Consider the following 27,511-nt stretch of genomic DNA (forward strand, 5'->3'; position numbering starts at 1 on the left):
GAAGGGTCGTCGAGCAGATGCGCAAAACTATAGACCTATATCTCTTACGTCGATCTCTTGTAGAATTTTAGAACATGATTTTTGCTCGCGTATCATGTCATTTCTGGAAACCCAGAATCTACTATGTAGGAATCAACATGGATTCCGGAAACAGCGATCGTGTGAGATCCAACTCGCTTTATTTGTTCATGAGACCCAGAAAATATTAAATACAGGCTCCCAGGTAGATGCTATTTTTCTTGACTTCCGGAAGGCGTTCGATACAGTTCCGCACTGTCGCCTGATAAACAAAGTAAGAGCCTACGGAATATCAGACCAGCTGTGTGGCTGGATTGAAGAGTTTTTAGCAAACAGAACACAGCATGTTGTTATCAATGGAGAGACATCTACAGACGTTAAAGTAACCTCTGGCATGCCACAGGGGAGTGTTATGGGACCATTGCTTTTCACAATATATATAAATGACTTAGTAGATAGTGTCGGAAGTTCCATGCAGCTTTTCGCGGATGATGCTGTAGTATACAGAGAAGTTGCAGCATTAGAAAATTGTAGCGAAATGCAGGAAGATCTGCAGCGGATAGGCACTTGGTGCAGGGAGTGGCAACTGACCCTTAACATAGACAAATGTAATGTATTGCGAATACATAGAAAGAAGGATCCTTTATTGTATGATTATATGATAGCGGAACAAACACTGGTAGCAGTTACTTCTGTAAAATATCTGGGAGTATGCTTGCGGAACAATTTGAAGTGGAATGATCATATAAAATTAATTGTTGGTAAGGCGGGTACCAGGTTGAGATTCATTGGGAGAGTGCTTAGAAAATGTAGTCCATCAACAAAGGAGGTGGCTTACAAAACACTCGTTCGACCTATACTTGAGTATTGCTCATCAGTGTGGGATCCGTACCAGATGGTCTGACGGAGGAGATAGAGAAGATCCAAAGAAGAGCGGCGCGTTTCGTCACAGGGTTATTCGGTAACCGTGATAGCGTTACGGAGATGTTTAATAAACTCAAGTGGCAGACTCTGCAAGAGAGGCGCTCTGCATCGCGATGTAGCTTGCTCGCCAGGTTTCGAGAGGGTGCGTTTCTGGATGAGGTATCGAATATATTGCTTCCCCCTACTTATACCTCCCGAGGAGATCACGAATGTAAAATTAGAGAGATTAGAGCGCGCACGGAGGCTTTCAGACAGTCGTTCTTCCCGCGAACCATACGCGACTGGAACAGGAAAGGGAGGTAATGACAGTGGCACGTAAAGTGCCCTCCGCCACACACCGTTGGGTGGCTTGCGGAGTATCAATGTAGATGTAGATGTAGACTCCTGTTGTTTGGCAACATGCATATTCCTAATTGTTTTCCATTGTAATACTAGGAGTCTTGAAACATTTGCAAAAAATCATGCCATGTATGCCTGGTATGAACACTGCAAAACATTTATGGGGTATTAAACTGAAGTTTGGAGGTACATCTTTGCTTTCAGACTGAGATTCTCCACCAAAAAATGTCAGGAAGCTGTTGGTAGCTATTGAAATAGTATGGCTCAGTATTCCTTCAAAGGAATTCCTTTGAATGACTGCAGTTTGTGCACTTCTGAGGTTCAAGGAGTTGACCGTAATAACAGGCAACCATTGGTATTTATATAGGTAGTATGGCTCAGTATTTGTCCAAAGGAATTCTGTTGAATGACTGACATTACTGTATTTTTGGGTTTTTGGGAGTTGAACATGATGGCAGGCAACTGTTCCAATAATTTTGTGCTATGAGTACAGCTGGGATTATTAAAAAGAATTCAACTTTTCATTATTTCACCAGAACCAAACTATAATGAAAATCATAAACAGTTTGTTACAGACTGGAAAAGATATGACCATGAAAGAAATTGAAAATTCATTTGGAGGAAACATATGTAGATGCACTGGATATCGTCCAATACTAGATGCCTTCAAATCATTGTCCATTGATGCTACAGATGAACTCAAAAAGAAGTGCCAAGACATTGAGGTAAATGTGAAGCCATATTCCATTGTTTTTGTTCTGCATTTACACATAAAAACATGTAACTTTTTCTGTGCTGTTATAGTTATGATTTAATAAGATACACAGAAGCAAAAAACTAATGCTACACTCTTGTTTGTATTGGTAATGTTTTATCGTATGAACCATCTAGGCAAGATGCAGTGATACCAGTGTTGTACCTGCCACTGTCTGCTTATGGATACCTGTTAACAAATCATATTGGTCATTCTGAATAAACAGTTGCATTTTGGAATTCTTACAGAGGATGTAATTGATAGTTAACTTTTCAGATAACGATTTGTAGCTAATGGTATTTTCTATTTCCTGTTGTTGTGAAAAATTTGTCTGATGTGACTATAGACTGCAGTTTAAAACAAACTTTTCCACTGCACAAAAAAAGAATTCTTGTTACAAGACACAGAGTGATTGAACTTACATACATGCCTGTACCCCTCTGATAACAATTTATATTTCCAGTAGTCATACTCTTTGTCTCTCTTTGTCTTTCTTTTATGATGTCATCAGAAGTAAGTTGCACACTCATTTTACCATCCTAAGGTCAAGTTTTGATTATGCAATTTAATGTGCACTTCTGATTTAAACACACACACACACACACACACACACACACACACACACACACACACACTCTCTCTCTCACACACTGGGTGATCAGAAAGACTATGAAAAGCTAGTAAGGGTGTTGCTGGGTAGATTGTACTGGGAATAACGGTTAACAACAAAATTCAGTTTTTTGCACCATTTCAGAGGTAATTAGCATTGAAGTAGCCAATCAGGCCAGTTCATATGCAAATTTAAGCAGCCCTTCATATATAATTAGTGTCAGTTGTTCTCATAGCATAAATGATAGCGCATGAGAATGCTGAGCCTTTGGCTCAGGTTTGATCCTTACAACCATCCCATGTCCAATTCTTGTGTCACTCTCTTGTTCAGTTTTGGTAAACCAAATGGAGGACTTATTTGGTGACATCATCTCTGATGGGCCATAAAGTTGCAACAATTATTGGCAAATAACAAAAAAATGGTTCAAATGGCTCTGAGCACTATGGGACTCAACTGCTGAGGTCATTAGTCCCCTAGAACTTAGAACTAGTTAAACCTAACTAACCTAAGGACATCACAAACATCCATGCCCGAGGCAGGATTCGAACCTGCGACCGTAGCGGTCTTGCGGTTCCAGACTGCAGCGCCTTTAACCGCACGGCCATTTCGGCCGGCCGGCAAATAACACTGAACTATTTTGCTCCAACTGGGTGAAAAACTGCTTTAGAAGAGGCATATATTGCAAAACAGTATCAAAAGTCATATTTAATGTGGGCATTTCCACTGTTCAGGAAGCTGCTGTGGTTCTTGGAAAATTGGTGGAGTTTAAGCGCAAAATTTTGAAACATCTACCCTGTTCAGCTGATATGCCACCACATGGACAGTTGGTGTGGCTGGAAATTGTTTTGAGTCTGACAAAGATGTTATGGCAGCCATAGATGGGTATTTTATAGACCTTCTAGAATTACATTGTGTGAATGGAGTTGTAGTGCTTCGAGAGTTTTGGGTTAAGTTCTAGAAACACTTGGCTCTCCAACGTCTTGAACACCCGATATTTTAATGAGAAGGGTGAGAGAGCCTTTTTACTGTGCCACACTTATCTGTGTGTGCAGGAGGGACAGCTGTCATGAGAAGCCAGGAGCTGCATCAGATGAGCGGCCCCAACAAGTGGTTACCAGCAGTGCCTTGGAATTTATATCAAAAAGTCAAAGAATGTTTGTATAATGTTCCATGTTTTGTGCTGTCATGAGGATTGTTACAGAGACAGATGAAATGTGTATTGTATAGAGACTCTTACTTCATGTGTTGGCTCTGCATGAGGCAGCATGTATGTAACTGTATGGGTGTTTTGTCGATTCTGACAATTATCTTGGAACCAGTTGGCTTGCTGGAGCTTCTACAGAATAATTGTTGCTTTGGTGATGAGAGTTGAAAATATATTGTTGTTGAACTGAAAAGATTGTACGAGTAAATGATCTATTTCAAGAACAGCAAGTTGGTTAATATTATTCCCTTTAACCTGATACCATCTTCGGAGAAGAATTAAATGGTGAGAGCGATGTAGCTGATGACCCAAAGGAGAGGATCGGCTGCATGCACAACGTATGAGTCAACTGGAAGAGTCATGTGAGTCGTGCAACCTAACACAGCACTGTCTCTTGTCATCCAAGAAAGTGTTAGAACGTGGCGACCAAGTGACAGGGCTCAAAGAAAAAGGGAAATTGTAAGGCAAGAACAGGAAGAAGATATTTGAATTGCCATAGCAACCAGGCATAACAAGACTGAGAAACTGTTTCGAGTAATTGCATTGTGTCTACTGAACCAAAGGGAGAAAGTTGCAAATGCAACACGATATAAGATGAGAGAAGGTAATAATGTCAAAAGAACGGAGGGAAGATCTTAACTTTTCGATTAAGAAGATTTGGGTGTGGGGAGGAAGAAGTTCTCACACATGCCGCAACCAGCCACTGATGTTGACGCAGTAACCAGCCAATGCTGACGCAGCAACCAGCCACTAACGTCGACGCAGTAACCAAACGATGGTGACGCAGTAACCCGCCATCATTGCTGACTGCAACGGCTGCCATTCACCGTTGCTGACTTCATGTCTGCTAGCTGATGCCAACACTACAACCAACGTTTGACACTGCTGATGCCTGTGTTATTCACCGGTGCTGATTCTACACCTATTTGCCAATGCAGCATAAAACTCTACGCTGGGAGAGTGAACAACAATAATTGTTCGGGTAGAAAAAAAAAAAAATAAAAAAAAAAAAAAGGAAGAAGAAACTGTTCAAATATTATAGTACTGTAGCTAGTACATTTAGAGAGGAAGTTGTTTTAGATGATCACTAGGTCAAAAATCCATAGGAATATGGATAGCATTTAAAAAACAGGGGAAACTTCAGAACCAGCCATGGCTATGACAGTGAGTAAGGAGGTGCCAAACTGGTCTGAGGTAGTGAATTTACTTAAAACACAGAGAGCAGATTCAGTGGCTTTAAGAAAAGAACTAAGTGAAAAAAATGCTTCTTTTAGAAAAGAACTAAATGCTAAGTTAGATACTCAAAGAGCAGATTTAAATGCTCAAAATGCTTCTTTAAGACAAGAACTAAGTGATGAAAGTCTTAAGTTAGATTCAGTAAATACACAACTAAACATCAAATTAGATGCTCAGAGTGAGGTTTTAGTAGCCAAAGCGAAACCGTGAACAGCCAAGCAGCTAATATAGTTTTGTTAAAGACCAAATTTGACTCTTTAAATAATAAGGTAGAAAATCTGAAATTAGATTTAAAGAGTGAACTCACCAGTTCTTTGAATACCCACATTGAACAACTATTTACTGAGTTTAACCAAAGCCAGGATCAGCAATTTCAGGATTTAACTAAAAAATTAGAATTGGACATTGAAGATAAATGTAATAATGTAGAAACAGAACTTGTCGAAAAATTAGGATCATTTCAGAGTGTATGCCATTTTACATTTGATGCTGTAAAGCAGATGTTGCACACCCTGAAAGAGAGTGTTGAGAAACAGGTTAAGCTAATTCCTTTTGTCCAGTTGCAAATTTCAGGGATCAACACTCGCATGGATAACTTAGAAAGAAATGTTAAAGAAAAACTAGACACGTCAGATTTAATAAATATAGGTAATCTGACAACATGTCTACAAAGCTATCCTATGAACCTGATGACACTAAGAGAAATGTTGAGTTATGGAAAGAATTCAAACTTATGCAGGACCGAGTAGGAACAGAGGGACTTCTACTAGTGTAGTGCTAACCAGTGAAGTCGAGAACGATTTACAATGGGGAGCGAATTCCGGGTTATCAAGCCAATTCCCTAAGTTTAAGCTGAATGGGGAGGTACACCCAACTCACTTCCTTAAGCGATTTAACCAGGCATTACCCATGTCTTGAGAAGACACGAAAAAGATTGAATTTGCAGTGGGTTATCTTTTGGGAGAAGCCTCAGAGTGGGGTACCATAAACATTGAATTTTCTTCTTGGGCAGACTTTCAGAAAAAGTACAAAGAAAATTATTGGTCAGCCAGTGCCCTGGAGGAACTACTATCGGATTTGTGGGACCCAAAATATTGCAATAGGTCCTGGGGTACAATGAGAAGATATTGTGATTGGCTTTTAATGAGGGCGAAGTGCTTAGATACGCCCATGGAAGAAGACGGGTTGGTTAGGATTCTTATAAGATGTTTACCCACTTATGCCAGAAAGGATGTATTGTGTAGTGGTTGGAAAATGGTAGAAGAATTATTGTCCTTTGTAGATGCACTTGATGCCATAAATAGGGACCAAAATGAAAGCATACATCAAAATGAAAGTCAAAATTACTGGAGAAATAATAATAGTAGTGGTAACTTTAAGAGACAGAGGCAAATTTAGTGAGAGTACAATAGCATAGGCAGAATGATGGTAACAAAAATTTTCAGAAGAAACACCCACCTTCAAATAAAGTCCCAGCTTCATTGCAGGAATTTGTACTGAGTAATGATAGAGTCCAAAGTAGTAACGTCATACCTCGATTTGGTAACCAGCCTGTGTGTACAAATAGCGAGGAAAACATAGTGCAATCTGGACCTGGGCCAGGGACCAGGTCATAGAAATACATTAGAAGGCCTAAATTATAATAAATATGTTACTTTTACGCATGAAGTACCCATCAAAGAATACCGATACCAACATTAATCCACGAACAATTATAATTGAAAGAATAAAAGATCTTGAAGTTAACATCTTTATAGATTCGGCTAGTGAAGTGTCACTTATTTCTCAGGGTTTCTTTAACACATTAAGAACTAAGCATGACTTACCTATACTACCAATAACAGGAGTATATATAGTCGGTATAACTGGAACTAAAAGTAAGGTTATCAAATATGAAACCCAAGTAACTTGTAACATCGACAGTATTACGTTCCATCAAACACATCTAGTAGTAGAAAATATTAACAGGGATGTGTTATTTGGCCTAGACTTGCTGTCAGAATTTAATTTCGTGTTAAATTTTGAGGAAAATTTGCTTTATTGTGGAAAAGGAGACTATAAGTGCTGTGTACCGTTTGTGACAGACAACAATATGGGTAAACGAACAACAGAGGCTCAATGTTTGAAATTAACAGCTACCACACAATTGTCACCAGAGATTGAAAACATAAGTCATACTTTGCGCTGGTTGGACATACAAAACAAAGTATACACATACCAAATATTAACAAATGACCAAAATTTAGATTTAGGCAGGATTCTACTAGAATATGAAATGGTGTTTTCTGATAGTCCGGGTAGTATTAGTGATTTTGTACGTAAATTTAAGATCAAAGATATTACTAAGTTCTTTTGTAAACATTACCCAGTCCCAGTAAACTTCAAGGAAGTGGTTAAGGAGGAGACAGATAAAATGATAGACAATAAAATAATAGAACGCAGTACAAGTGTAATAAATAATCTTTTAGTAGTAGTGAAAAGGGCTACAGGAGGTATGAGGTTAGTACTGGATGCACGCACCCTAAATAAACATATAGAAACTGAAAGAGATAGACCTATTAACATTGACGAGGTATTGTCAAATTTGAGAAAGAACAGTATTTTAGCTCGATGGACCTGACTGCTGGTATTGGAAAATATGGTTACATCCAGATTCAAAGAAATATACCGCATTTCTATTTGATGGGAAATCCTGTCATTTTAATGTGTTACCATTTGGATTAAATATCTCGATATCAGTATTTGTAAGTGTGCTGGACGAAGCGTTAGGAAGAGAATTATTAAAGGATTTAATCATTTATGTAGATGATATACTGATAATCTCACCCACCTGGGACGAGCATTGCTTGATCTTGGGGAAGAACCTAAAAAGATTTAAAGAAAAAGGTATTACAGTCAAATTGTCTAAATCGCACTTTGCGAGGCAAGAGCTAAAATTCTTGGGACATATCATAGGTGTACAAGGAATAACCCCGATCCAGAACATATAGAGGCCATTAAGGATTGTCCACCACCTAGAAACATAAGACAATTGAAGGGATTTCTTGAAATGGCAGGGTATTACAGACACTATATACAAAGTCAAGAGTTAAACTACCCTTGACTTTTGCATTTATTATGGATGGAATACCATGGAGTTGGGACCAAGGGCTCATAACACATTTGAAAGTGTAAAGCGGGCACTATCAGAATCACCGATATTGCACCATCCGGAGATGGGTGAACCATTCAAGATTTCAGCCGCTGCATCAGACTATGGTGTAGCCGCAGAACTTTTCCAAGGCGAATGGGGTTTGGAAAGTATAGACTATAGGTCAATAGCGTTTGCTAGCCGAAGTCTCAACAAACATGAACTGCATGAACTGAATTATGCAGCCACAGAAAAAGAATTATTGGCCATAATATGGAGTATACAGAAATTCCAAACACTGATATGGGGTCTGAAATATATGTCTCTACAAATCACCAAGCTCTGTCATTTTTAATGAATAGTTGATTACTACACAGAAGATGGATGCAGTGCATGTTGTTTCTTCAAGAATATGACATTAAAATCCAGTATATAAAGGGTTTGGAGAATATTGTACCCAATGCTTTGTCTTGGCTGCCAGTAGGCATGAAAGAACTAAAGTGTACAGAAGGACCTGGCGTAATTTTTGTGATTAATTTTTTAACACTGGAATATCCCTTAAATAGGTGCAAGAATTGGCTCAGAAAATAACATATGACATCCAGTGTGAGCCTTAGTTTACAGATATATTTGTTATGTGTGTTAGGAAGTTGTTGCCTCATAATCAAGATGGAAAGTGGAAGATTGTAGGACATAATTTGTTCTGGAGAGACAGTAAGACAACCCAACATTGGCGTTTATGCATACCGAATTTAGTAAAAGATGAGTTAGTGTGGTACATTCATAAGGGGTATGGACACTTTGATATAAAGAAATGTATTGCTCATATGAATAAGTTCTATTATTTTAAAAAGCTAGGACATAGAATAGCATTTGCCATTAAAACTTGTGAAATTTGTCAAAAACTGAAAGTGAGTAACACTCACGTAAAATACAAAATGTATCCAATTATTCCTAAAGCGTTACACAATCTAACAGCTGCAGATTTCTTTGGACCAATTCCAAAAGGAAAAGGAGGAATGGCCTCTATTTTTGTCCTCATAGAGTGTTGGTCTAAGTATGTTAAGTTATACCCTATTAAGAAAGCAAATACACCAACTGTAATTCACTGTGTGCAACAGTATTTTGTGGAGGTAGGATAACCAAGGTGGTTTCTCACCAATAATGGTCCTCAGTTTATTAGTAACGAGTTTAAGGAATTTTTAGTTTGGGAAGATATCCGTCAAATATTAATATCCAACTATAACCCATTTTCGAATCCGTGTGAAATGGTTATGAAAGAAATTGGAACACTATGCCACACCTACTGCCACGAAAAACATACATCATGAGCGACAAAAGTTAAAGACTTTGAACTTATTTTAAATGAATTACCACATCTATCAACTGGACTAATGCCTTTGGAGGTAATAGGGTAATAGGTAAACTCTTTGTAGGGGAACCCCTTATTAAATGTTTCGTATGGCCGTAGCAACCTGTAGACAATTTCCAACTTCAACAGGAAATAGTCTGTAAGAACATACTTAACAGAGCACAACAACAAGTGAGCAAATATAACAAGAAGGCTATTGAACCTCAATATAAAGTTGATGATCTAGTTCTTGTAAAGCAGCATCTTCAGAGCTCAGCCTTGAAGAAAGAGACACATAATTTTTTTCGGAAATATGACAGACCTTTCCGGGTACAAACAGTAATCCATACCAAGACACTATTTTTAGTAGATCCTATAACTGGATTGGAAAAGGGAAAACACAACATAAAGGACCTAAAGTTGTATATTTCCCAGGGACATTAACATTCTGTGTTAATGGGTGGAGTGACAACTGTTGGTTCCTGAGTTGTTTTCGGTGTTACTTCCACATTAATTTTCCTACCAGAATTGCCTTCAAATCTTCAATTATTCTGTAATTTCTTCATAACCTCTTAAACTATCCTATCATGTTAGTATTTAAGTGACCGAATATGACTACAAGATTGTGACTAATTTAAGAGAATCACAGATAAACAGTGATCTCTAAACATAAAACGAAACAAGCAGAATAATATTCTGGTAGAAGGTATAATATGATGGTACTAACAGAGTGACTTTAAGATGGAATGAACAGAACAGAATATTATATTTAAGGATAATATAATATGAAGTGACTAATGAAATAACTATCTTATCGTAGTGTATAATTTTCTATTTTTATGGAACATTTATACCTTTTATTAGATGTGATGTAGATGGGAGGGTTTGTATCGATCTTGAAAGGGGTGGGTAGTGTAGATAAAGATATGACTAACACTACACACACACCACACCTTTCAGACAACCCTTGCAAACAAGTGTGACTGATTCTTCACCATTTGCTGATTTGCTGTTCCATAGGTGTTGCTAAGATTTTTCTTCAGGGACTTCAAAGGTGAAGGTGAGAATGTCCGTTCTGCAGGAGATGTTTAACATCATACTTCTCTGGCTCCTCACTCAAGTACCGACAAAGTAGTGATCCTAAGGAAGGGGGGTGGGAAGGGTTTTCCTGTCTTTGGGGCTATCTTCTTTTTTTCCTTTGATCTTAGCAACCATCTCTATTTTTTCCTTTCTTACTTCTCATCTGAGTACCAGTCTATCTTTCCCTCTTTCCATATACGTATACTTCTATCGCTAAAGTCCTTCTCATTCTCCGTGGTTTCCTATAACCTCCAACTTATTTCAAATAAATAGGCCGTAGAATCAGGCTGCACGAACACACATCGACATACACACAAAATTACACTTAGACACAAACATGAAAATTACAGGCTAGAAACCTAAAGCGAAGTCAGAACCGCCAAGTGATGGAGGGGAATAAAGACATGTGTACATCTGGGTAGATGCACATATTGTATGGTTGATACATGACAGATCTGCATTGTTCCTGTTTTTTTTCTTTTGTCGCTTCTTATATATTTATACATAGGTATAAGAACAGAGATGGTTATATATTGCACAAGGAAGTGTGAGAAATGAAGGAGAGTAGAAACTAAGGAAGAACTAACGAGCATAAGCCAGGGAGGAACTAATGGTAATAATTATTTAGGAATACTAGTTGAATATTTGTTCTGATGATTTGTATCACAGTGGGACAAATATAGAATAAAGAAAGGTATGATATATTGAATTATATATAAATATGAGGTCAGCTGAAAGTGTGAACATTGAAAAGTAGTGGAGGACTCCAGGGAATCAAATAAGGTACCCAGACGTAAGAGTGAAGTGTGAAGTAGAATTGAATTTTGCCAGGGAATATTTAGTGACAGTATACAGTACAGTAGATATACATACTAGGGTAATGAACCATGTGGCCTACTCACAAAGAATAAGGGGGGTGCACCAAACTTTTATTGAGTAAAGAAAAGGGGAGACAGGCAGACCGAAGAGAGACTGATCTATACTGTGCAGGCAGGGGCACCAAGGAGAGAATTGACCTGTACCATAGAATATAGGAAAAAGAAAGAGGCATGCCTACCAAAATGGAAGGAGGTAATGCATCCATAGGATCAACCCAGAGGCAAAATATAGGAACTGTGCCTAAAGGGAAGGACAGTATCGTGATAGAAGTCACATAGTTTTATAGAGATTATTTTGGTAAGTTTGGATTCTTTGCATTTACAGCGTTATTAGGAGTTATGAGTGTTGGAAAGAACACGTTCATTGTTTTTCTCCAGAGTTTCCTCCAGACTACAAGTTACTGTAGGAAATGAGACTGTTAAGTCCAAAGAAAAGATAGTTTAGAGAATTATACTAAGGAATGAGGAAATCAAGAGTCTGTGCCACCTGGAGTTTGTGATTGGAATGTTGTCCCCACAATTCCTGGATGTAAAAGTACTAACTCCAACATGGGTGAAATTCTCAGATAGTTATTGTTGAAATGAACAAAAACAAGAAAAGGAAGATCTAGGTATTAAGTACACAAGGAGTAAACAAGATATATTGTATATTGATTGAAATAGAAATTAGTGTTGTGGTAGATATTAATATACATCATGAATATGTGTAAAATATCGTGTGTTCGAGCTAAGGGGAGTGATATGTAGTGCTTTGAGAGTTTCGGGGTAAGTTCTAGAAACACGTGGCTCTCCACCATCTCGAATACCCAATATTTTAATGACGAGGATGAGAAAGCCTGTTTACTGCGCCACAAATACCTGTGTGTGCAGGAGGAACAGCTGTCATGAGAAGCCAGGAGCTGCATCAGACGAACGGCCCCGATAAGTGCCTTGGAATTTATATCAAAAAGTCAAAGAGTGTTTGTATAATGTTCCATGTTTTGTGGTGGCATGAGGATTGTTACAGAGACAGATGAAGTGTGCATTGTATAGTCTTACTTCATGTCTTGGCTCTGTATGAGGCAGCATGTATGTAATTGTATGGGTGTTTTGTCGATTCTGACAATTATCTTGTCACCAGTTGGCTTGCTGGAATCTGTACAGAATAATTGTTGCTTTGGGGATGAGAGCTGAAAATATATTGTCATTGAACTGAAAAGATTGTATGAGTACATGATTTATTTCAAGAATAGAGAGTTGGTTAACATTATTCCCTTTAACCTGATACCATCTTCAGAGAAGAATTAAACGGTGAGAGTGACGTAGCTGATGACCCAAAGAAGAGGATCAGCTGCATGCACAACATATGAGTCAACTGGAAGAGACATGTGAGTCGTTCAACTTAACACAGCACTGTCTCTTGTCCCAGAAAGCCTTAAAGAGTTCACTCACTGATGAAATGTTGTCCAAAATGATTTTATGTAAAAAACAGTCTACTATCAAATTTAGTGCATTTTTGAGTAAAAACCAGTTTTTCATTGCTGGGGTAAAACCGTTCACATTGCCCTTTGGAACTTCAGCCAGGCTTATATCTTCTCAAATATGTTTCACATTGAAAAAATAAGACATACAAAACTCTTAACGACAATATAATGTAAATGGATAGATAAAAAATCTACTCAGCAGGCAGCAGCAGGAGAACACATGCACACTCAAAAAGGTTTAACTTTTACAAGCATTTGGAGCCAGTGGCTCCTTCTTCTGGCAGAAGAGTTGAAGGGGAAGGAAGAGGGGTAAAGGAAAAGGACTGGAGAGGCTTAGGAAAAGGGGTACAGTTCAGAAAAGTCATCCAGAAGCCCAGGTCAGGGGAGACTTACTGGACGTGATGAGAAGGAAAAAACCTCGAAAGCTTGTAAAAATTAAACCTTTTTGTGCGTGGGTTCTACTGCCACTACTTGGTGAAACTTTGCATTTATCCAATTTCCTTATATTGTCAATAATCGATTACTTTTGTTGTTATAAAACTCTTAATGAGTAACATAGCCGTTGTTACACAAGAATGTGAGAATTTTTCATGTTATGCTTGTGGAAAATGATAGATGAATAATTGTCACACATCTATGAAGTATTATTCAGATGTAAAACTTTTACACAGTTTACCTTCACAATAAATGGTCATATTTTTAGTAGAGGATTTGACCGTGGGGATCCTGGCTTAACTGCCTGGATTGCAAGGTTACTACAAGCCTCTATCAAAAAAAGCACGTGCAACGTCAGGGTGCTGGTGGTGCTGATGACTGTCATTGGCAGGTAAGCTCAGGGCACATGAGGCAACCCAGATTTTATAAATCATACCAAAGCATGTGGGGCCCTATTTGGTTGGACATTTATTTCCATTTTGTTTTCAGGGATTTTTAAAGACATAACTAAATTTTTTAAACAAACATTGCCACTCTTGATCTACAATGTGTTCATCTACACTTACAGGATGTAAACAGTGACTATATACAACACACCACAGTGGTGTGGAGGAAGTTGTGGTGGAAATAATAATAATAATAATAATAATAATACTGTGATATTCAGAGTACAAATAAATGTACAAATTAATTTGCAATATGAATGTGAAATGACTCATTCCACATCATGATGATTTATCATGCAAAATGATCCATGGAACACGAATGTAATTAACTAACTACCACTTTGGTATAGGACACATATGGTCTATCAAGTTGGGAAGCTACATTAAATTGGCTTACAAAAACCAACTAAACTGTAGTGCATGTGAATCACATGGTATTTCAATATTCTCTCTCTCTCTCTCTCTCTTCATGTAGACTATTAGGTCTAGAGAAAAAATGAGTAGAATATTTTCTGTGGGAAATTTGATGTAGTTTAATTTTGTTCTAGGAGTACACAGTTTTGAGTTATTCTCTATCCTACTTCGCAACTGTTGTTATGCGTAACTCACTGCAATCCGGCCCGCACCTGGCTGTAACTTGTGCTCAGAATATTGCACAAAACTAAATTTCCCTATCCTAAACAGTCATGCCGCTACACCACTGATAATATTGCTGATGACAGCGTCTTTAAAGCAGGGGCTTTAGTTTTCTGAAATTCGTTCAGCAAAGAAGACAAAGAAAATAATCCAGAATTTGAATCAAGAACAGCTGCCATCATGAGCAACTTAGAAGTAGATACCATGGGAGTAGTGAAGCAGTGTAAATCACTAAATAAAGGCAAGTCTTCCAAGTCAGATATTACACCATTTAGGTTCCTTTCACATTATGCTGATACAGCAACCCCATAATTAGCAATCATAGACAGCCACTCACTCAATGAAAGGTTTGTACTAAAAGACTGGAAAGTCACACAGAACACATCAGTACTCAAAAAAGGAACTAGGAATAATTCACTAAATTACAGAGCCATATCACTAACGTCGATTTGCTGTAGAATTTTGGAGCATACACTGTATTTGAATATTATTATTTATGTTGAAGAAAATTATTTATTGGCAAGTAACATGCATTCAGAAAATATCATTCTTGTGAAATACAACAAGCTCTTCATTCACATGAAGTAATGAGTGCTGCTGACAGTGATCTCAAATTGATTCCATATTTCTAGATTTCCAGAAAGCTTTTGGCACCATTCCTCTCAACTGACTTCTAATCAAATTGCATACCTACAGAGTATCGTCTCAGTTGTGTGACTACATTCATGATTTCCTGTCAGAAAGGTCACAATTTGTAGTAATTTATAGAAAATAATAGAGTCAAACAGAAATGATTCCTGGCATCCCCAAGGAAGTGTTATAGGCTCTCTGTTGTTCCTAAGTTATATAAATGATTTAGTCGGTAATCTGAGCAGCCCTCTTAGATTTTTTACAGATGATGGTATCACCTACCATTTCATAAAGTCAACACATCATAAAAGCAAAATGATTTAGACAAGTTATCTATATGGTGCAAAAAGTGGCAATTGACTTTAAATGAAGAAAAGTGTGAAGTCCTCCACATGAGTACTAAAAGGAATCAGCTGAATTTCAGTTAAACTATAAATCACACAAATTTAATGGTTGTGAATTCAACTAAATACTTAGTGACACAAATTATGAATAACTTAAATTGGAGCGATCATATACTTAATGTTGTGGAGCAAGCTAACCAAAGACTGCGATTTATTGGCAGAATACTTACAAGATGAATTAAGTTTGCTGAAGAGACTACCTTCACTGCACTTGTCTATCCTCTTCTGGAGGATTGGTGTGTGGTGTGGGATCCTCCTCATGAGGTAGGATTGATAGAGAACATAAAAAAAGTCTAAAGAAGGGCAACTCATTTTGTACTGTCACGAAATAGGGCAGAGAGAATCACGAACATGGCGGGGTGATAAACCATTAAAACAAAGGAGTTTTTGTTGTGGCATGACCATTTAATAAAATTTCAATCACCAACTTTCTCCTCTAAGCTTGAAAATATTTTATTGTTGCCAACCTACATAGGGCAAAATTATCATCACAATAAAATAAATCAGAGCTCATACAGAAAGATTTAAGTCTTCATTTTTCCTATGGGGTATTAGGGAGTGGAGCAGTAGGGAAATACTCTGATGGTGGTTTCAAGAACCCTCTGCCAGGCACTTAAGTGTGAATTGCAGAGTAATCATTTAGATTTAGATGTCAATGTTTTTCATGTAATATCATACATCTTAACATTGTCTCATGTTGCAACTGACTTTAGTTTTCAGAAAACTATATTTTCTTGGTGTATGTATCATATTCTATTTTTATCTTCTCAGGATTGGGAAAAGAAGCTCTGTGTAAGAAGTGGAGGTACATGTACACAGAACTGTGGTCAGAATGGAGAATGTTCTATAGAAACATTAGCAATAATTTCACCAGTTCATGTGAAATTTGAAAAGACAGATTGGTTTAAAGTGGATACAATTGCAGATATATTAAAAATTTTTGAAAATTTGGGGGACAGGCCTTACATGTTGGTTGCTGGTAACACAGCCCATGGTAAGTATATTATCAAATTCATCAAATAACTGAATCCCAATTACTGCAATAAGATCTGATTAAACAAACCCAAAAATTTTACTTGTGGTGAAATAAGTTACTTCATGATATTCTGAGTCTCTCACCAGAGAAAATGTTACAGTGAAGAGTATATTTATGCAATTTAAAGCATTGTGAAGAGTCAATTATATACAAAAAGAAAAATGTGCACTACATAACTAACAGTAGTGTTAAGAAATGTGTAAAGAATAAGAACAATGCAATATTTTTGTGCTTCACTTAGTATGGTCTTTGGTTTCTTCAAACATCCATCACCTGTTGAATTATAACTTTTAATATGAATCATCAAACATACGAGTATACTTTCACAATTGTGATAGTTCAAAGTCAAGAGGATTGTTCCCAGAGGAATACTATTACACAGTCTTCTGAACAAACAGTATTATTTAGTCATGAAGATAAATGATGCCACTGTTGTAGGTGAATTCCAACATTATTCTAACAACGCAAAAGGCACTGTTCAGTTTTTAATTTTCTTTATATGAGATGTGTACAAACCAGTGTCTCACTATATTCCATAACCTGCTGCTGTAGTTTTGCCTTTCTCTTTCTCCTGTTTTTAGAAGTATTAGCAGAAGTAAATGATTACTCTAGAGATCTACTACAACCCCCTACGTATCGCTCACATATAGATTGTGATTATAAGATTAGAATAATTACTGTACACACAAAGGCATTTAAACAATCATTCTTTCCTCACTCCGTAAGTGAATGGAACAGGAAGAAACCCTAATAACTGGTACAATGGGTTGTACCTTCTGCCTTGCACCTGATGGCGGTTTTCAGAGTATCGATGTAGATGTAGATGTAGATGTAGAAGTAGAAGTAAAGTTCTGAAGCAGGGTTATAATACATGCCTTTATAGCTCAGTCGGTTAGAGCAATGCCCTCAAAAGACATGTTCTGAGTTCAAGTTCCCCTCTGGCACACAGGTTGATCTCCCACGAAATTTCAAAACTATGCAGACTCATTTGCAGAATGAAAGATTCATTCTTTAAAGAGAAGTTTCAACATGTTGTGGAAGCTAAGGTGATGTGACTGTTGTTGGTCATTTAACAACTTCATTTCTATTCCCTGTTTCATTCCTTCTGTGACTATATCCGTCATCCTGCTTTGTTTAACTGTTAGATTGTGTTATTAAGGCAAGTGGGTGCATTCACTCTACCTTTCAAATAATTCAACAATAACAATAATTCTAACATACATCATTGACTTACTCTGCCTCCCTTAACCCGAGAACTTTCTTTCATTGCTAACACACATTGCTTCCAGGCACGCTCAATAGACTCCCATTACTAATATCAGTCTATATGCCAAAATCCTGACAAAAGTCTTAAAAGCATCAAAATGTTAAATCTTTTTCTCTACCCATACCACTAACTGAAGCCTGGCAAATCATACATAAAATTGTGCCAGGACAGTTCCAATTTCACTCCAGCTCTGATTCTATTCTGTTTCCTTTCAGCCTTGCCCTTGTAATCATCCAGGAGTTCTTCACTTGCAGTCTGACTTCACCTTCCTGCCCTAGACCATTTCTCAGCTAGTCCACTATGGAACAAAGAGCTTCACATTACCTAAAAACTGGTCCTAATCATATTCTTTCTGTAGAATATAACTAACAGTGATTATGTGGCTGACAGTCTCTAGAACCTTTCAAGATCACTGTGTACAAACAGTATGACTATGATTCCATACCAGAAGTCAAACGTGACCTCCAGCAGATCCGTAAAACATTAATCCCATCCAAATACTGAACTCTCTCATCTCTCGCTGGCAAACCTCTCCACCCCCCCCCCCCCCCCCCCCCCACCTTTTTCTCTCACAGGCCCTTTCCCTACTTCTCCACTCAAAAGCCATCTTATAACTGCTTCATGTAGTGCTAGTTCCCAACTGTGGAGTTCTGAGAAACTGGTGTCTGGGGAAGAATCCAGATAGCACGTGTAGAGAAACAGGCACTGAGGTCTCAATTGTCATTTTGTAGAACATGTTATGCAACAGGATATTGCATGTTGCCAGTATACACCCTCTGCCTATGCCCAATCATCCTAATTGGTAATTTGGAGGTAGTGATGCCAATGTAAAATACCAAACAGTCTTTACATAACAGCTGGTATACGACATGCGTCATTTCACAGGTGGCTCTCTCTTCAATAGCATATGTTTTGCCAGTTACAGGGCTGCTATAGTTGGTGGTAGAGGGGTGCATAGGGAAAGTCTTGCAGCAGGTATGGTCAAAGAGGTAGGAGCCATAGGGTAGGGAGATGGAGGCAGAAGGAGCTTAGTGTCTGACAAGAATATTGCGGAGATTGGAAAGGTGCCGAAAACCTATTCTAGGTGTGGTTGGCAAGATTTCAGACAGAATGGATCTCATTTCAGGGCATGATTGTAGAAAGTCATGGCCCTGTCAAAGTAGATGAAATTGTGCCCTGAAATGAAATCCATTCTGTCTGAAATCTTGCCCATCACACCTAGAATAGCCGTTCGTTACCGTCCCAATTTCTGCAATATTCTTGTCAGACCTTATGCTTCTTCTGCACTCATCTCCCTACCCTATGGTTCCTACCTCTGTGACCGTTCCCACTGCAAGACTTGCCCTATGCACCCTCCTAGACTAGCCCTATGCACCCTCCTAACACCAACTATAGCAGCTCTGTAACTGGCAAAACATGTACTATCAATGGATGAGCCACCTGTGAAATGACACATGTTGAGTGCCAGCTGTTATGTAAACACTGTTCGGCTGTTTACATTGGTATGACTACCTTCAAAATCATCAATTAGGATGAATAGGCATAGGCAGAGGGTGTTACTGGCAACACACAATATCCTGTTGCAGAGCATGCTCTACAACATGACAATTGTGACCTCAGTGCTGGTTTCACCACTTGCGACATTTGGATTCTTCCCCCAGACAAACGTTTCTCAGAACTCTGTAGGTGGGAACTAGTGCTACAACATGTCCTTGGCTCTCGCCATGCATGTAGCCTTAATTTATGTTAATTTCTTCCGTCTCAGCATTTCTTCACAGTAACTATTCTTTCCTTCACTCTGTTTTAGTTTTCTCATCTTTCATTGTCTTACCCATCTATTTTTCACTGCTACCTTCCCACCTCTGTTATGTACACTGCACTTAGCTTTTCACTCCTACTAACTCATGCATGATGTTTAAGCAGTTATCTCTGTCTTGCACATTACCCTGTCTTCCACCTTTAAGCTCTCAGGTTTTCAAATCTCATCCAATTCAGTTCTCAACAATCAGTCTTTCCTTCTGATCCCTTGTGGTAAGTCTCCCCTGACCCATGGCTCTGGGTGACTTTCCCGACATCCAACCCTCTTCCTAGAGCTCCAACCATTCTGCGTGAAAAAGGAGCCATTGGTTCCAAAACGTTGCCTAATTACAACCCTCTTTTAAGTGTGTGGTCTGCCACCACTTGGTGAGTAGACTTTTTATCTATCCAATTAAATTATTTTGTCAAAAGTTAATTGTTTTTGTTGTTATAACTTTATACATATGTTTATTGTGGATCGTATTAGTATATGATCACTTGCAATTCTAAATTGCTTGAATACCCTCACATCCTGTAGTATCATTTGTTGTTTGCACAATATATTTATTATTATTTTTTTAGATTAATTTGGTCATTACTAAGTGTATTTTCTATCTATTATCTTTTGGAAGAGCATAATAAGTACAAAAATAAAATTTCTAGCAGTTTAAAACTATGTGCCAGACTGAGACTCGAACTTGAAACCTTGCCTTTTGTAGGCAATGCTCTTACTGACTGTGCTATTCAAGTGTGATTCATGACCATCTCTCACAGCTTCACTTCCACTTTTGCCAGAGCTTCCAAACTTGATAAAGCACTGGGATGACAGATTAGGGCTTAGAGATTAGGTTTAGTTTAATGAGATGATTTTCATGAGTGTGGAACAAATCAGAAAATATAACATAAAAAGAATAAAACATCTGAATACAATATAACTTCCATCATCATTTGTCAGGAGATTGTCAAAATAGTTGAATACATTACAGTAAACTGTAACCGCTAATATTTACAGAATTAATACACTGTCAGAATGAAACAAAGTTATGCACTTTTAATAAATTTATCATACACAAAATACCTAACCTTGACTGTTGTGACCAAGCGCTATCTAAACGGAAATCTAACAGACATTTTTACTTTAGCTGGTCTAACACTCCCCATTAAGATATTCATCTAAAGAATAGAAGGACTTGCTTATCCAAAAGTCTTTCAAAATCTGATAAAACTGTGCATTATCTGAAAATAAGCTTTTAATGGTTGCTAGCAATTTATTGAAAATGTTTGTTCCTGAATACTGGATCTCTTGTTGGACCAAGGTAAGTATGTTAGTTTTTTATGTGTATTTTCTTATTCCTAGTATTAATACTATGTATTGAGCTATTTGTTGGAAACAGAGATATATTATTTGCAACAAATTTCTTTAAGGAATAAATACACTGAGAAGCATTGGTTAGAATACCCAGTTTCTTAAACAGGTTTTTACATGGTGTTCTTGAATTTACACCACAAATGAGCATTGTCACATGCTTTTGCCCTCCAAAAACTTTTTCTCTGTTTGATGAGTTACCCCAGAAAACAATCCCATATGACATAATAGAATGAAAGTTACCAAAGTATGCAAGTATTGTTATATTTATATCTCTTACATCTGGCATCATTTGCACTGCAAATATGGACTAGTTTAGGCACTTCAGCAAATTTGTGATGTGTCCTTACCAACTGAATTTATTATTGAGTTTAAGCCCAGAAAATTTACAAGATTAACCTCTTCGATCTGCATGTCTTCAGATGTTATACATATGCTGGAAGGAAATCTCTTATAAGTCCCTGAATTGCATACAGTGGGTCTTTCCAAAGTTTAATGACAGTGAATTAGCTTTAAACCATTTATTAATGTCAGTGATAATATGAGTAGCAGCCATTTCTAAATCTATACTTGATTTGCTATTTATTACAATAATTACAATACTTGTATAACCTGCAAACAAAATGAACTTCGCATCTGGCAGTGTAACAGATGAGAGGTCATTAATGTACACATGAAAAGCAGCAGACTGAAGATAGAACCTTGAGGAACACCACATGTATTTAATTACCAGTCAGAAGAAGACTGATTGCTTACTCCACAGGTATTTAACAACAACATCCTTTGTTTCCTGTTAGTTAGGTAAGACTCAAACCATTTCGCAGCATTGCCAATGACACCATAATATTCTGGTTTACATAAGAGAATCCTGTGATTCGCACAGTCAAAGGCTTTTGACAGGTCACAGAAAATGCCAGTGACCTCTAATTTGTTATCTAATGAATTAAGTACATTCTCACTGTACATTTAAATAGTCTTCTTTATATCAGAACCATTAAGGAGCACAAACCTTCACTTGGAGAATATGTTATTATTATTTGCAATTGCAGAACATGCTGTTGATATTTTCCTAAATATCTCAAAAAGCATTTGACATAATTAGCTACGCCTTTTTTCACAGATTAGCTCAAAAAGGTGTCAGAGGGAACAAATCAGCGGATTAGATCTCACCTTGAAGACAGGTAGCAAATGACGATTTTCAGTCATGATAGCATTAAAGAAACATGAATCCAATAAATCACCAGATCCAGATAAAACCTCCTAACAACCATTTCAACAGTTGCCATCCTTTCCATGTCAAATGTTCCCTCCCACACAGCCTTGGCATTCAAGACAAACATGTTTGTTCGGTTGCAGACTCCTTACAGCAATACACCACCATTCACACCTCAGCCTTCCCTGGATGTAATTACCCCACCAGCCTAGTTCAAAAGCAGATTTCCTTGGCCATCACATCCCATCCTGGTACTGCCGATATCTCCAAAAAACAACTTCGGAGCACACCACTGCTCATTCAGTATTACCCTGGTCTGGAATGCATTAATCAGCTACTTTGACAAGGCCATAACTTTCTACACATGACCTGAAATGAGATCCATTCTGTCTGAGATTCTGCCCACCATACATATAATAGCTTTTCCAAATTTTCAGTTAAAATGAACGGGCTTAAGCAGAGGGTGTATACTGGCAACACGCAATATCCTGTTGCAGGGCATGCTCTGCAACATGACAATTGTGACCTCAGTGCCTGTTTCACCACATGCACATCTGGATTCTTCCCCCAGACACCAGTTTCTCAGAACTGCGGAGGTGGGAACTATCATTATATGTCCTTGGTTCCTAACACCCACCTTAATTTACGTCAATTTCTTCCACTTCAGCATTTCTTCACAGTAACTACTCCATTCCTTACTCAGTTTTAGTTTTCTACATTTTTCATTTTCTTAGCTGTCTATCTTTTGGGGCCCCCTCCCTCTTCTGTTACATACAATGCACTTAGCTTTTCACTCTTATTAACTCATGCATGTGTTTAAGCACTAATCTCTTTCTTCCACCTTTAAACTCTCAGATTTTCAAATCTCATATGGTGCAGTCCCCTACAGTCAGTCTTCCCTTCTCAAAAATGGTTCAAATGGCTCTAAGTACTATGGGACTTATCATAATGAGGTCATCAGTCCCCTATACTAAGAACTACTTAAACCTAACTAACTTAAGGAAATCACATACATCCATGCCTGAGGCAGGATTCGAACCTCCGACCGTAGTAGCAGTGCAGTTCTGGACTGAAGCGCCTAGAACCACTTGGCCACAGCGGCTGGCCTTCCTTTCTCATCCTGCTCGCTAAGTCTCCCCTGACCCACAGTTCTGGGTGACTTTCGCAAAATTTATCTGTTTTCCTAGACCTCTCCAGTCCTTTTCCTTCATCCCTCTTCCTTCCCCTTCAGCCCTTCTGCCCAAATAACGAATTACTGGCTCAAAAACATTGCCTAATCATAATCTTTTATGTGTGTGTTCTACCACTGCTTGGTGAGTGGTTTTTTTATTTATCCAATTATCTTACTTTGTCATTGAAGTATGGAGGGAGTGCTACAAGGCTTTGCCATAGGACCTCTATTGTTATTGTTCCTCCTTTACATTGATGTTTTAAATGACTTCATAAAAGTGCAAAAATAAATCTTATTTGCTGACTGCTGATGGCTGATTTCTTTTTAAAAAGTTCCTCTCTTCTCCACTGGTACAAGAACTTGATACAATACTGTATCTTGACAATACATTACTGAAATCAGTTACTGAAACTGGAGTTCTAGGGGTATGGGCACAAGACACTTTAAAATGATGAAAATGATTGAACTGTTGTGTTAAAGAACTCAGTGTAGAACAGTATTCTATCAGGAAAGTGTTTACAGATGATAGCTAAATTATTCAACAGCCTACCTAGTTAGTTAAAACAGGAGCAACATAAAAATACATTGAAATATAACCTTAAGTCATTTCTGATGGAACAATGTTTTTAATCAGTAAAACAATTTTTGAATTATAAAAAACAGCCTTATAAATTAAATATGTAATTAAAATGAGTGCTTTTGTTAATTGTAATTTATGACTCTTATTTGTAAACTGAATTTTGTCTTGGCCTCTCTCTCTCTCTCTCTCTCTCTCTCTCTCTCTCTCTCTCTCTCTCTCTCTCTCTCTGTCTGTCTTCTTCTTTCTCAGATTTAATTTTTTTCTATATTTGGTATACTATTTAAGTACCATATTTTATGGACTATAAGACACACTTCCTTCTTCAAAAAATCGCCTCCAAAATTCAGGAACATCTTACACTTGAAATTAATACAAAAATGTCCAGTATTTGATTTAAAATTCCCACCAGTCTTAAAAATTGCAAAATATTTGATGCTGTGGGAAACATATCACTATTGGCAACATTGGATTCAACTGGCAGCAGCAGGGCACCGATGCAACAAACATGAGTTGCAGGGATTCATAAGCTTGCTAACAATGTATCCCTCCTGCCCTGCCATCACAAATCCAGAACAGTGTCTAGCCTATGATGCATCATTGCAATCTATGGTGCCAGTGAACTTGAATTCAAAGTGATTTGTGTTACTGGTAACAATACAAAATTTTTGTTAGTAGCTAGTTTCATTATGGAGAAAAATAAAAGGTATTCATATGATGCGGGCTATAAATTGAAAGTAATAGCATATGCAGAAGAACATGGAAACAGAGCAGCTGAGCGGCGTTTCAACCTACACCGACAGAAAATAACTGTTTGTGATTGGCGCACAAGTAAAGAAGAAATGAAAAAAATCAGGAAGACTAAATATACAAATATACAAATGACATTGTATTAAAAAAATATATATATGATTCAAATACACACTTGTAAGCTATCACTACAGTGCAACTTAACAGGCTTTAAGCGTAGAGTTGGTTGGTGCTATGTCATGGACTTAGCAAGTCATGGACTTAGCAAGTGCAATGAAACCAAAATATCTCAGAAAATGCCACAAGAGTATGGAGAGAAAATGTTATCTTTCCATTGCATTATTATTCAACATAAAATGAAAGCTAGCATGGGACTGAGCCGAATAGTGAATATGGAGAAAACTCCTCTGACATTTTATGTGCCGAGTAACAGAACTTTAGGCATTAAAGGTGGTAAAACTGTTAACTATAAAACAAAGTGGACATGAAAAAATGCACTACGCTGTTGTCCTTTCATGTTATGATGACAGTATAAAACATAGTCCAATAATTATTTTCAAGCACAAAATAATGCCAAAACCTTTAGAAGTACTGCCAGGTGTTGTTCACATACACGACAAGGATTGGATGGACTAAGCTGGTATGAAATTATGGATTAACGGAATGTGGGAGAGAGGAAAGGTGCTTTATTGAAGAAGAGTTCTGTTCTTGTATTAGATCAGTTTAATAGCCATTTGAAAAATTCTGTGGAAGAGAAATTGAGACAGGGAAATACAGAGCTTGCTATTATTCCAAGAGGGCTGATTTGACAATTGCAACTTCTTGATGTCTTGATGAGTGAACCATTTAAAGTATATACGATATAGGAATGGAACAAATGGATGAGCGATGAAACCCAACATGAATACACACCAAAGGAAGGTTTAAAATGACATACAATCAGACAAGTGTGTCAATGGATAAAGCAATAGTGGTTTACAGTGAGAGAAGACATTATTATTAAGTCTTACAAGAAGTGCGGCATAAGTAATGCTCTTGATGGCAGTGAAGACTATCTTATATATGAAGAGGACAATGTTGATGACAAAGACAAAGAAGAAAAAGAAGAATATAGTTCAAGTGAAGATAATCAGGGATTTCATAGGTCAGTGTGGTTTTATAAACTAAGACTTTTTTTTAGTCTGGCTTCACTATTTAATAATTAAAAATGGTAAAAAGGTTATTTTTAAATTAAGATGCATCTTATAATCCACAGTGTCTTACCATCCATAAAATGTGGTATGTAATGAATCAAAATCGACCAAATAAATCAAATGAAAAAAGAAATAAGTGGCCTACCCATAGTCTGTGATATTGTTTCCAGAATGAATCCCTTTCCAGTGGAGTGTGTGCTGTTTTGAGACTTCATAGTAGATAAAACTGTGCACCAGATTGGGACTCGAACCCAGAACCTTGTCTTTCATATGCAGTGCAGGAGGTTTTAAAGCACTGTGCTCTGTACTGCAGAGTGAAAGAGTCATTTGGGAAATAGTCCCCTAGGCTGTCGATAAATTACTTCTCTGCTACATCATTTCTTCCATGAATGCTATCTCACAAGGTATACAGAAGAGCTTCTGTGAAGTTCAGAAGGTAGAAGTGAGGTACTGACAAAAGTGAAGCTGTGGGGGCAGGTTGTGAGCAATGCCTGGATAGCTCACTCGGTAAGAGTACTGCCCACAAAAGGTTCTGAGTATGAAGCCCAGTGTGGCACATTGTTTTAATATGCCATGAATTTTCTGAATGGTACACATTCTGCTATAGAACACAAGATTCAAAAACGTTGTTCTTCTCAGATAATTCTACTAGTATGTGACCTCTGTCATTTGTGCCTCCATATCAAAAGTTTCCCACCGAAGAATCATTATTTAGGTTTTATAATGGTTTTGCATTGGGATCTGCAGTTATATTTCAGTTGAATGTGCTGTAATTTAGCACTTCCTGTACTTCTTTGTAGAGGTTTTACTCCTCATGTTAAGAAGATGAGTAATTTGATGCATGCACTTGAACAATTTCCAGATACCTTCAATATCTGTAATATTGTTTTTAGTTTGTTGTGTCCAGTAAAATGTACACCTGAATTTCCTCTGTCTCTGTTGCTATGTAACAAAAATATGACCTGATCTTAATACTGTTAAGTCTTTGTTGTTTTTTTTTTTCACTTCTGTTAACACTAATATATCTCATCTGATGAGATTTAAGTCCTCTTTCAGCTCCACTAACCTGCCTTACAATAGTAAGTTCTGAAATTTTTGTCTTGCGTAAAAAATAATAGAAGTACCTGTACTTCTAAGGTCTTTGTTATTGTCTGTTTGCTAAACATCATGTTGGAATACGTAGGTGCCAAAGTAGACTTCTCTACCACAAGCCTGAACTTATGTATGAGTTTCCTCACTTTACCGCTACCAGTGTTGTTTCATCCAGACTTAAATGTTGGCACCAGGGCCCATGGTACACTTATGTGACAGGAACTGAGGAGTTAGGTTGGGATGACAAGTGAATAGCACTGAATCTTGGCACAGTCATGGTTAAAGCCATCTCAACCTAGACCTGAGTGCCTCTAAATCTCAGAACATGGGATCAACCAATAAGTTTATGTGTATAATAAATAATAACTATTTTATTGTTGTGAGGTAGATACAAAAAGAGATTCAGATTGCAGTGGTGGACCTGGGATAGTTCCCTCTTGTTTCACCTTTTTTAATTTCTCTCTTACAAACGGATTTCCTTGAGTACAGTCTCTGTCTACCCCTTAACAGT

The 27,511-nt window shown here is 37.6% G+C and overlaps 1 protein-coding gene across 1 annotated transcript in view; it reads left to right on the forward strand.

Annotated features, from left to right (window-relative positions):
• Positions 1 to 27,511, forward strand: part of LOC124595300 (xanthine dehydrogenase-like) — a 414,231-nt gene that overhangs the window by 150,783 nt on the left and 235,937 nt on the right. The window contains exons 5-6 of the mRNA XM_047133986.1: positions 1,847 to 2,006; positions 16,310 to 16,532. Of these exons, the coding sequence (XP_046989942.1) occupies positions 1,847 to 2,006; positions 16,310 to 16,532 (383 nt within the window). The remainder of the gene's footprint in view (positions 1 to 1,846; positions 2,007 to 16,309; positions 16,533 to 27,511) is intronic.

Source organism: Schistocerca americana, chromosome 2 (assembly GCF_021461395.2).
Source record: "Schistocerca americana isolate TAMUIC-IGC-003095 chromosome 2, iqSchAmer2.1, whole genome shotgun sequence".
Taxonomy (NCBI): domain Eukaryota; kingdom Metazoa; phylum Arthropoda; class Insecta; order Orthoptera; family Acrididae; genus Schistocerca; species Schistocerca americana.